Here is a 12,940-nt window from a genome sequence, read left to right as displayed (position 1 = left end):
AGCACCTTGGTGTGATCAGCTGTTCGTTTAGCGACAGAATGATAGAACCGTCAGTGGTCGAAAGTAAACCTGCGCATGCGCACACGTGCGGACTTCCTCTGTCTGCTTGGCTGCATGAAGCGAGCAATTTCACGCACATTATTTGCTTTAATCCCCTCAAATTAAATAACTTCCCAGCCACAGAACAAAATAGCCTGATATTTTGTGAGATATTACAGAAATAAACATGTATCACAATCACCACATTTCAGACGGAACTAAATTTCACCGATTTTATGAAATCGAAAGGCCGGCTAGCTTTAAGCAAGCGTTCTGCTAAAGTTCTGCTTAAATGGCTGCATTTGAGACCTGAGACGCAGATTAGATTAGTGTTTTATTAAAAGTATGTTGACTTTTTTTGGGGGGTAAACCAATCAAACCCATAGAAAAGAGAATCGTTACCAATTGTGAAAAGTAATACTGTATGTGGATTTTTTTCAACCAAACATTCCAATTTTGCAATAATTGTATTTTTAATCCAAGCAAAAAAGTCACATATTTCCTATTTCATTTATGCCACGTCACTTAGACTTTCAGTTTTTTTTATTTTTTAATCGCTTGGCCGTGCACTTTTCTGTATTTTGCTGTGATATTAAAAAAAAAATTTAAATAAATAAGTTAAAGACACCAAATGTTAAAGATCTGTTGAATTTAATTGTAAATCCACATTATGCACATTTTGTGATGTGAGAACATATTGATGACAAATAGTCGCTTGAAATTGTTAGGAATACAATATAAACTAGATAGAGACTGTGGCTAAAGTCACAGTGATTTGCGCGCTAGCTGTTACAAACCGGGACATCTGGTCACCGTACCCTATAGATCCGGAACGGTAAGAGATATAGAATGACGCTTAGTGAGGAAAAGTTGCGTCCTGCCGCCCTGAACAAAATTAAAAAAAAAAAAAAGATTGGAAAAAGTAATGAAAATTGACAGTGATTGAAAAAAAAAATCCCGTTTTTCATGGCTCATTCCGGATCAGTGATCCAGATCAGCACCAAAAGTCATAGCAATATAATTCAGCCCAGAGGTGGTATTTATGTGAAATTTGATGATTGGTTGAAAACGGAGAGAGAAATAGCGTCCTAAAAAAACATTAGGAGAATAATAATAATAATAATAATAATAAAGTAGAAAGATCCTGGGTGAGAGAAACAATTTGCGCTAGCGCAACTTAATAACGAAAGTGCATTATGATAAGCATTCCAATCGAATTTTCCTCGTATTGACTCTGCCTGTCTTTCTGTCTCCGCCTCTGTCAGTTCTTCGGAGGTCGATACTTCTACGTCCAAGCATATCGTTCTCTGAGACACGGCGTGGCCAACATGGACGTGCTCATCATTCTGGCTACCACTATTTCATACATTTACTCCTGTGTGGTGCTGGTGGTAGCCATAATCGAGAAGGCCAAGCAAAGTCCGGTCACGTTTTTCGACACGCCTCCCATGCTGTTTGTCTTCATTGCCCTTGGACGCTGGCTGGAGCACATTGCCAAGGTAAAATAAAATGTCATGAAACTCCTGGAAGTCCTGTCACTGGGGTGAGTTTGAAGTGAAAGTAAGAAAAGAAATTATGTATATAAATTGCTCTGCAATACAAATGATAAATCTGCGGGTCAGAAACGAAGGTAGTCGAAATAGGAAAGAATATTTTTAAGTAGTAAAAGTGACACTTTGATTGATTGTAGACTCGGAGGATTACCTTATTTCACAGCCAAATCCAGCGCACAGGATAATCAGCTCCAGGTGAACTGCTGATGTTGGTATTATGTGTTTAATGGGTTGGAAGTTGTGCGTTTTGGCAGACGTTAGATTAACTCTGTCAGTCTTGAAGGAAGTAAGCTGAATTTAAAATGCAACTTTAATTAAAAACTTATAAAGTGTGGACACATGGGGTTCCTGCCAAAAACGTTGGATAAAATCCTCTTCAGAGGAAACTTTACTTCATCAACACTGGTGTGTGTGTGTGTGGCATCTGCCTGTGAATTGCTTATTGGTATAGAAAAGATAACGCATTAGAATGAGTCCATTAATATAAACCAGTGATTACACCAGTTAAACAGTATGAATAAGGTGTAGCATGGGCGTTGGTTTGAGTCAGATGAGTATTTTTGGTTTGAGTATTTCAGAAACTGCCGATCTCCTTCCTGGGGTTTTCGCACACAACAGTCTGTCGAGTTTACACCGACACAATGGTGCGAAAAACAGGCGGCACGGTGGTGTAGTGGTTAGCGCTGTCGCCTCACAGCAAGAAGGTCCTGGGTTCGAGCCCCGGGGCCGGCGAGGGCCTTTCTGTGCGGAGTTTGCATGTTCTCCCCGTGTCCGCGTGGGTTTCCTCCGGGTGCTCCGGTTTCCCCCACAGTCCAAAGACATGCAGGTTAGGTTAACTGGTGACTCTAAATTGAGCGTAGGTGTGAATGTGAGTGTGAATGGTTGTCTGTGTCTATGTGTCAGCCCTGTGATGACCTGGCAACTTGTCCAGGGTGTACCCCGCCTTTCGCCCGTAGTCAGCTGGGATAGGCTCCAGCTTGCCTGCGACCCTGTAGAAGGATAAAGCGGCTAGAGATAATGAGATGAATGAGATGAGACAATGGTGCGAAAAACAAAAAACATTGAGAGAGTGACAGTTCTGTGGGTGGAAACAAATGCCTTGTTGATTTTTAAGAGAGCTCAGAGGTCAGAAAATGGACAGACTGGGTCGAGCTTTTTTGCCAGGAAGGATATAGTAACTCATATAATCACTCTTGACAGCTGTGGTGAGAAGAAAAGCATCTCAGCATGCAACAGCAGAACAACACATTGGTTTCCAGTCCTGCCAGGCTTGGAGTACTCGAGTCCGACTTGTGCCCTAATTTTAAGGACTCGTGACTTGACTTGGACTTGAGCACTGATGACTCGGACCTGGATATTTTTTTTCTTAATTTTTTGTAACATGCCATAATAATTTGGCATAAGATATTGATATTTATACACTACATTAATTTTGGTACTAATTTTGTCCAAGAGAATGCACAATCACCTGTTCATACGTCATGTTGAGGAACAAACTAACGTTAACGGCGCTAAAACGCCTGGAGAGACGCCGCTTGGATTGTCGGCTTTGCTTATACAGACTTCTCGTGCAGTAGGAAAAAATGCCCTGCTATGTGTTCCATATGTAGAAGAACTATCGAGGAGACGACGGGGACGACCTCGAACTTCAATCGTCGTTTGGCGAGACTCCACCCAGAGAAGGAAGCGACACGCTATGTTCATTGCTCTGTTGATAATGGGCGGGGCTTGCTTGCTGAGCGATGAACTAGCTAGTGTTAACCCTCTGTCATGTTATTTGCGCTGTTGATAGTGGGCGGGGCTTGCTGAGCGATGAACAAGCTTTTTATCTGTAGCCTGTTAACTAAAACGGTGCAGTCGAGCAGGAACGTTAGTCCAACACAGCAGCAGAGACGCTTTCACATAAAGGCAGCAACAGCCACCGTCAAATGGTGCAGATGGAGTCTTGTTCTCGGGCTTGACTCGAAATTTTCTTTTTAATGACTCGGACTTGCAGCCAAAAACAGGAATCTTAGAATCATGAATAAGTTCCTATTAAAGTGGCCGCTGAGTGTCAAAAGTAATTAAGTTACATTATCGTAAATTAATATTATGGTGTACTTATTTTAACTCGTTTGAGTGTATGATGTGCTTCTTTATTTACGAAAGCAGCTTGTTACTTTGTAAATATAACGCTTTATTTTTTTCGCAGTCCGGTTTCCATCAAATCCTGCGATCTGGACTTCTGGCGACTCGCTCGTTCACAACAACAAACAGAGTAGCAATTTTTGTCAACATTTATTTTCGCATTTCTCAGGAGAATAGCATTAATTTTACATCATGGATAGCGATACCGACAGTGTTCACAGCGAAAGCGAGTTTTACTACCCTGAGGAAGAAGAAATAAAAGAAAACATTTCAGGAGAAAGCTAAAAACCTCTAACTGTTGCTAACGCCGAGCAAAAACATGGCTGAATCCTGAATGACTCAATTTTGTATAAATAGGGGACTACATAGGCGGCAAAATGTAGTTTTTTTCCTGCCATGGAAGTAGCCTGGGCCCGCCCATCCTAAGTATGACGCAACACGAGGGCCTGTTGTGAGCTTAGTCTGGCCAGGCAAGCTATCTACAGCTCTTCCAAGCTCCCGAAAAATCGGGAACCAATCAACTTTGAGCATCTCCAACGGCCCTGGGTAGAGGCGTGTTCAAGGCAGTGACGTAGTAGAACTGTGACCGGAAGCCATAGATTGTTTACAGAACCTATGCCGGAAGCGCTTCATTCACTCACTAGAAACATTACGAACATGGAGCAAGTTCTCATTGAAAACGGAGCAAAGAGCAGCCCTGGAGGTATTTCTTGAAAGGAAGGACGTTTTCGCCTTGCTCCCGACCGGCTTCAGTAAGAGTTTAATCTACCAGTTAGCCCCGTCGCGTCACATACGTCAGAGGAAAGAGTGATGTGATTGGTTTAAGCTTCGTCACAGCCTTTTCTGGCTTCGACCAGTAGCAAACTGAGGCATTTCAGGGAGGCGGGTCAACCACGGGCTCTGGGAAACGGTTGGGCTTAATATCTTGGCCAGACCAATGCTCGTAAAGCTTTGCAGTCGCGTTAGCCAGACTACCATGGAAGTGCACTTGTATACCGAGGAGGATGCAAGTTGCATTACAGCCGTGAATGAGGATTCAAAATGGCCTCAGCTTGGTTTTCCCTTTCGGGCGCTCTCGTTTTCTGTTAGAATTTGGTAAAGAAAAAAATAAATACATTATTTACCAGCTTAAGGTCGGTCCGTATGGTGAAATACCGTGAACTCGGCCTTGAATACTGAGCGAGGCCCTCTGGGCCGAGGTCAGTATTCAAGGCCGAGGTCACGGTATTTCACCATACGGACCTCCCAGCTGGGAAATAACATATACACTACCGTTCAAAAGTTTGGGGTCACCCAGACAATTTTGTGTTTTCCATGAAAAGTCACACTTTTATTTCACACCATAAGTTGTAAAACGAATAGAAAATGTATAGTCGACATTTTTCTGGCCATTTTGAGCATTTAATCGACCCCACAAATGTGATGCTCCAGAAACTCAATCTGCTCAAAGGAAGGTCAGTTTTATAGCTTCTCTAAAGAGCTCAACTGTTTTCAGCTGTGCTAACATGATTGTACAAGGGTTTTCTAATCATCCATTAGCCTTCTGAGGCAATGAGCAAACACATTGTACCATTAGAACACTGGAGTGATAGCTGCTGGAAATGGGCCTCTATACACCTATGGAGATATTGCACCAAAAACCAGACATTTGCAGCTAGAATAGTCATTTACCACATTAGCAATGTATAGAGTGGATTTCTGATTAGTTTAAAGTGATCTTCATTGAAAAGAACAGTGCTTTTCTTTCAAAAATAAGGACATTTCAAAGTGACCCCAAACTTTTGAACGGTAGTGTGTATTTTCTTAATGTTATGTTATCATGTATAGACTTTGGGATAATAGATTTTGTGTTTTGATGTTCTTTTATTCAACTAACCCTTGTGCTTTGTCACAGCAAAACACTGCCGCTTAGTCAATGCTGTGAAAACCGTATGACTCACACATTGTACGTTGCGTAATGTAAAGAAACCTTGATATTCAGTTGAGTCATCCTGGATTTCTGTGGGTTGTTGCTCCAAGCTGCTCTCTGTTTGGTGTCTGTCTGAGGTTAAAGTCATGCCCTCTTATCTCTGCGTCGTCATGCTACTCGCTCACTTCCTTCACGTGCTCCAGATATGACACTGTCATAAACTCGGGTGCATGTTTTGGTGATTAAAAAAAAAGTTGAACTTGATCTTGCATAAGTGTCTTTGTAGTTGCTGCTCAGCAGTTTGGAATATTAAATATTAAATTGTTCAACACGTTTGGTATTTATTTTCTGTATTTGTAGAGTAAGACGTCAAAGGCTCTGGCCAAACTCATGTCTCTGCAGGCCACAGATGCCACTGTAGTGACACTGGGCCATGACAACGCCATCATCAGGTATGAATTATTCATGTGAAATCACATCACTGATGCATTGTCAAAAATGAAATGCCGCAGTTGCAGCAGATCTGCAACTTAAGTGCATGAATTTTAAAATATAATCAGCTACTGTAAGTGGACAGCGGTTTATAGTGTGATTTTCGCCCTGCACTGTCACACGCAGTGGATTTGAAACACAATATCAAGTGTGTTTACATGAATTTCAAATACATTTCATATTCAAACGTACACACACACACAAAAAAAAAAATTTGAATTATTCGTTCAGGAAAGTCACCGTGCTGTTCTTGGCTAAATTGCGAACTTGAATGGATCCTAATTAAATATTTAAAGCTAGACTGCCTTTCAGATTTTTCAAGTGTAGGTCATAAAAATAATTTTCCCCGACATCCAGTTATTTTTGTTCAGTGGACTGAAAGCTACTGAATTCAAATCACAGACTTCCAATTTTATTAGTTTTTTAAAAATAGAACAATTAATGAATTTATCTCCACGTGGCCCTAAATTCTCCCCTATTTTTTCCTGCTTCACCATGACCCGATTCAAGATACGACGTCATGCGTCATACCACGTGGTGGGCTTTCCCCGTTCGCGCAAGGCATTGTGGGATGCAAATTTGAAACAGGAGACAAAAATGGAGGGCGCGAGTGTGCGAATGAAACGTGAAAGACCGACTACAGTAACGGAAAGAAAGCGAGAAGAAAAGACGTTATGTTATATACGAAGGAAAGGAAACGCAGGACCAAACTAATAAATATCGGCGCTCAGCGAGCACCTCGGTGTGATCAGCTGTTCGTTTAGCGACAGAATGATGGAACTGTCAGTGCACGCTCAAAGGGAAACCTGTGCGCGCGCACACGGACTTCCTCTGACTGCGCGAAGCGAGCGATTTCATGCACATTATTTGCTCCTCAAATTCAATAACTTCCCAGCCACAGAATGGCCTGATATTTTGAGATATTACAGAAATAAACATCACAATGACCACATTTCAGTGAAAAACTAAATTTCACTCATTTTATGAAATCAAAAGGGCGTCTAGCTTTAATTACAGTAATCTGTTTTTTAAAAAAAGGTCATCTCGAAAACCTTTTCTTAACGATTGGTCTGTTCTGAAAATAATTCCGTCTCACAACACAGCGTATTTTATAAAAAGTCACCAAACAGATCCATGGCTTTGATTAAGCACCTTGTAAAAAGGTACAATACAATATATAAACATTATACGTGATGTCAGATATAAAACATTTAGAGGCATGCTGTTCTAGGAAAATAATCAATGACAAAGCCGCAAAGTGGTTTTTTTTTTACATTTTTGCATTAACGGGAACCTGCCAAAATGCATCTTGTTCCATAGCAATTTGAAAATGATTTTTATTCACAAGAGTGTCACATTTTCTTTTTATCTATTTATAGTCAATATTGTGAAACAGGTTAGTCCAAATATTTATGGTCATTTTTCAATATAAATGTTGTTTTTCTTTAGACGTTGAAGAGTTGCAGCAACACTGAGAAAGTGCAATCTCTGTCTTGAATAGTTTCTTCCGTTCAGCAGAAACAAAGATTTTTCATATTTTACAAGCTGTTCGAAATCACTTTTTTTTTTTTTTTAAAATAACTCATTAGAATTGGCTTATAGTGAGAATTAACAAACAGTAGCGCGCACACACACACACACACACACACACACACACACACACACACAGTACGTCTCAGCCCTCATACTATTACTCTAAATAGCAGACTACTCTGATAAACCAAGTGACACTTGGACGTACGTACAGCGGGGCAAAAAAGTATTTAGTCAGCCACCAATTGTGCAAGTTCTCCCACTTAAAAAGATGAGAGAGGCCTGTAATTTTCATCATAGGTACACTTCAACTATGAGAGACAGAATGGGGGGAAAGAATCCAGGAAATCACATTGTAGGATTTTCAATGAATTAATTGGTAAATTCCTCAGTAAAATAAGTATTTGGTCGCCTACAAACAAGCAAGATTTCTGGCTCTCACAGACCTGTAACTTCTTCTTTAAGAGGCTCCTCTGTCCTCCACTCGTTACCTGTATTAATGGCACCTGTTTGAACTCGTTATCAGTATAAAAGACACCTGTCCACAACCTCAAACAGTCACACTCCAAACTCCACTATGGCCAAGACCAAAGAGCTGTCAAAGGACACCAGAAACAAAATTGTAGACCTGCACCAGGCTGGGAAGACTGAATCTGCAATAGGTAAGCAGCTTGGTGTGAAGAAATCAACTGTGGGAGCAATTATTAGAAAATGGAAGACATACAAGACCACTGATAATCTCCCTCGATCTGGGGCTCCACGCAAGATCTCACCCCGTGGGGTCAAAATGATCACAAGAACGGTGAGCAAAAATCCCAGAACCACACGGGGGGACCTAGTGAATGACCTGCAGAGAGCTGGGACCAAAGTAACAAAGGCTACCATCAGTAACACACTACGCCGCCAGGGACTCAAATCCTGCAGTGCCAGACGTGTCCCCCTGCTTAAGCCAGTACATGTCCAGGCCCGTCTGAAGTTTGCTAGAGAGCATTTGGATGATCCAGAAGAGGATTGGGAGAATGTCATATGGTCAGATGAAACCAAAACAGAACTTTTTGGTAAAAACTCAACTTGTCGTGTTTGGAGGAGAAAGAATGCCGAGTTGCATCCAAAAGAACACCGTACCTACTGTGAAGCGTGGGGGTGGAAACATCATGCTTTGGGGCTGTTTTTCTGCAAAGGGACCAGGACGACTGATCCATGTAAAGGAAAGAATGAATGGGGCCATGTATCATGAGATTTTGAGTGAAAACCTCCTTCCATCAGCAATGGCATTGAAGATGAAACATGGCTGGGTCTTTCAGCATGACAATGATCCCAAACACACCGCCTGGGCAATGAAGGAGTGGCTTCGTAAGAAGCATTTCAAGGTCCTGGAGTGGCCTAGCCAGTCTCCAGATCTCAACCCCATAGAAAATCTTTGGAGGGAGTTGAAAGTCCGTGTTGCCCAGCGACAGCCCCAAAACATCACTGCTCTAGAGGAGATCTGCATGGAGGAATGGGCCAAAATACCAGCAACAGTGTGTGAAAACCTTGTGAAGACTTACAGAAAACGTTTGACCTCTGTCATTGCCAACAAAGGGTATATAACAAAGTATTGAGATGAACTTTTGTTATTGACCAAATACTTATTTTCCACCATAATTTGCAAATAAATTCTTTAAAAATCAGACAATGTGATTTTCTGGATTTTTTTTTCCTCATTTTGTCTCTCATAGTTGAAGTGTACCTATGATGAAAATTACAGGCCTCTCTCATCTTTTTAAGTGGGAGAACTTACACAATTGGTGGCTGATTAATACTTTTTTGCCCCACTGTAGCATGCAATTTCGGATAAATACACACAATACACGATACAACTAACAGATACTCATAAGCATATTGGATCTGTTTCATGATTATTAATGACTCAATGGTGGTCTCTGGGAAAACTGACTGTCCGAGGCAGAAAAAAATGTCATGTAGAATCGTTCAACATAAACATACACACACAGGCAGCTGCACTTTTCCCTAATCTTCCTTTCCGTCCCCTAAAGTGAGGAGCATATCTGCGTGGAGCTGGTGCAGAGAGGAGACGTGGTTAAAGTGGCACCTGGTGGAAAGTTTCCTGTCGATGGGAAAGTGATCGAGGGAAACTCCATGGCTGACGAGTCTCTGATCACAGGTACCAGGGAATTTCACTTCAAGCTTGTGACACTTCTTACTGGACTGCTTTCAAAAGATTTGAATATAATTGTAGAGCCTTGTTCTTAGTGAGACCTTGAGAAAAGTGCTATAGCTTACACTGACGAAGTCTCTGACCCAAAGTAACTGTTTCCACTCTCAATGCCCATGTGCCTGGCAATAAATCCACTTGAAACGTCTTGAAAGTTGAACTTTAATCCTCGGTTTAACAATTACAAAGGTTCTAAGATGCAGAGAGTCAGTTAAGAAAAACTGTTCGCTTCCACGGCTCCTCGAGATCTGCCCTGAGAAAGCGCGAGATCGTTCTTATAATAGCTGAGACCGTTCTAGTTCTAATTCTTCACATATGAATTCTAATTCTTGAGAAGCGTGAGATTCTTCTAACCTTGCCACATATTATTCATCATCTTAATCATGAAATAAACTACTTATATGAAATTACACACTCAAATGAAATTATTTATACCTTTTTGTAATTCACATCTATATGAATTCTACTTTGGCCGCTACAATAATTATGGATTTAATAGAATAGATATAATTGACGATAGTAATTACACTCAGTGGCCACTTTTTAATAGGAGCTTGTTCTTGATTCAAAGATTCCTGTTCTTGGCTGCAGGAGTGGAACCCAGTGTGGTCTTCTGTTTTCTGTTGCATGCTTTTCTGCTCACCACGGTTGTAAAGAGTGATTATATGAGTTACTATGTCCTTCCTGGCAAAAAAGCTCGAACCGATCTGGCCATTTTCTGATCTCTGACCTTTCTTATCAACAAGGTGTTTGTTTCCACCCACAGAACTGTCACTCACTCACTCACTCACTCACTCACTCACTCACTCAGTGTTTGTTTTTTGTTTTTCGCACCATTCTGTCTGTGTAAACTCTACAGACTGTTGCGTGTGAAAACCCCAGGAAGGAGATCAGCAGTTTCTGAAAGACTCAAACCAAAAATACTCATCTGGCTCAAACCAACACCCATGCCACAGTGAAAGAAAGAAAGTCACACTTCACTGTGAGATCGCAATTTTTCCCGTTCTGATGTTTGAACATTGTGAACGTTAACTGAAGCTTTTGATTTGTATCTGCATGATTTTATGCACCGTGCTGCCGGCAAGGGATCGGCTGATTAGAGAACTGCAGAAAATAGCAGGTGTATGGGTATTCCTAATAAAGTGGCCAGTGAGTGTATGTTGCATTTATGTTTCTTGAAGAGGTATGTTTTTTCTAAAAAAAAAAAAAAAAAATGTATTTTTATTAATTTTAAGTCTCATAGGGACATATAAAATCGGATATTATTTTATTATCCCTGATTTCCAGACCTTCTATAAAATCTCAAGTTAATTTCACTATCAAACTTGCACCTAATATTAATGCTGTCTCTTTAACATCTTATCATGCTAGCTCTAACTACAAGTTGTTGTTTTAGCTAACCATACGCGCTAACTAATATTACTCAGTAACTAACTTGTTGGCTAACTACACAGTGACTAACTACAGGTTTATGTTTTGGCTCATGTCGGCTAGCTCGCTAACATTACCTGCTTGCTAAATTTTGCTGTTTGCTAGCTTGCTAACTACGATTACTCACTAGCTAGCATCTAGTTAAGGTGAACGAAAACAATGTCTAACTGATAATTTACGAAATACGTTTATTATAATAAAAGGGACTTTAATAAAAGATTTGTAATAAAAATTACTTTTTATGAAATGCCAATTTATATTCGTGAGCAAACTTGCACTTAATGTTATTGCTATCTTTTTAACATCTTACCATGCTAGCTCTAACTCCAAACTGTTGTTTTTAGCTAATACCTGCTAACTAATTACTCAATAACTAACTTGTTCGCTAACTACACAGTAGCTAACTCCAAGTTGATGTTTTGGCTCAGGTCACCTCCCTAGCTAGCTCGCTAAAATCACCTGCTGGCTAAATTTTGCTGTTTGTTAGCTTGCTATTACTCATTAGCCAACATCTAATCTATACCTAGCTAGCTAAGGTGAATTAAAACCGTGTATAACTAATAATTTACTAAATACATTTATTGTCATTATAAAAAAAAAAAACAATGTGACTTTGATTTTGTAACAAAAGTTACTTTTTATGAAATGCCAATTTATATTCATGAGCAAACTTACACCTAGTGTTAATGTTATCTCTTTAACATCTCATCATGCTAGCGTTAATTACAAGTTGGTGTTTTAGCAAACACCTGCTAACTAATATTACTCAGTAACTAACTTGTGAGTCAAGTATACAAGTTGATGTTTTGGCTCATGTCACCTCCCTAGCTAGCTCGCTAACATCACTTGCTTGTTAAATTTTGCTGTTTGCTAGCTTGCTAACTATGATTACTCACTAGCCAGCATCTAGTTAAGGTGAACTAAAACGATGTCTGATAATTTACTAAATACATTTATTCTAACAAATGACTTTAATAAAATATTTGTAATAAAAATTACTTTTGATGAAATGCCAATTTATATTCATGAGCAAACTTGCACCTGATGTTATTGCTATCTTTTTAGCATCTTATCATGTTAGCTCTAACTACAAATTGTTGTTTTTAGCTAACAGTACCTGCTAACTAATAGTAACTAACTTGTTCGCTAACTACACAGTAGCTAACTCCAAGTTGATGTTTTGGCTCCGGTCACCTCCCTAGCTAGCTTGCTAACTAAGATTACTCATTAGCCAAAATCTAATCTGTACCTAGCTAGCTAAGGTGAATTAAAACAGTGTATAACTAATAATTTACTAAATACATTTATTGTCATTAAAAAAAAACCCAACCCAAAGTGACTTTAATGAATGATTTTGTAACAAAAGCTACTTTTTATGAAATGCCGATTTATATTCATGAGCAAACTTGCACCTAATGTTAATGCTATCTCTTATCATGCTAGCTGTAACTACAAGTTGGTGTTTTAGCTAACGTCACCTGCTAACTAATATTACTCAGTAACTAACTTGTGAGCTAAGAACACAAGTTGATGTTTTGGCTCATGTCACCTCCTTAGCTAGCTCGCTAACATTACCTGCTTGCTAAATTTTGCTGTTTGCTAGCTTGCTAACTAAGATTACTCACTAGCCAGCATCTAGTT

General features: G+C 39.9%; 1 protein-coding gene across 1 annotated transcript in view; it reads left to right on the top strand.

Moving 5' to 3' along the window:
* atp7b (ATPase copper transporting beta) overlaps window positions 1-12,940 on the top strand; it is a 59,444-nt gene that overhangs the window by 31,012 nt on the left and 15,492 nt on the right. Inside the window, exons 8-10 of the mRNA XM_060918739.1 lie at window positions 1,305-1,538; window positions 5,989-6,080; window positions 9,690-9,817. Coding sequence (XP_060774722.1) covers window positions 1,305-1,538; window positions 5,989-6,080; window positions 9,690-9,817 — 454 coding nt within the window. The remainder of the gene's footprint in view (window positions 1-1,304; window positions 1,539-5,988; window positions 6,081-9,689; window positions 9,818-12,940) is intronic.

This window comes from Neoarius graeffei, chromosome 4 (assembly GCF_027579695.1).
Source record: "Neoarius graeffei isolate fNeoGra1 chromosome 4, fNeoGra1.pri, whole genome shotgun sequence".
In the NCBI taxonomy this organism is placed as follows: Eukaryota; Metazoa; Chordata; class Actinopteri; order Siluriformes; family Ariidae; genus Neoarius; species Neoarius graeffei.
This window is presented reverse-complemented; position numbering and strand designations above follow the sequence as displayed.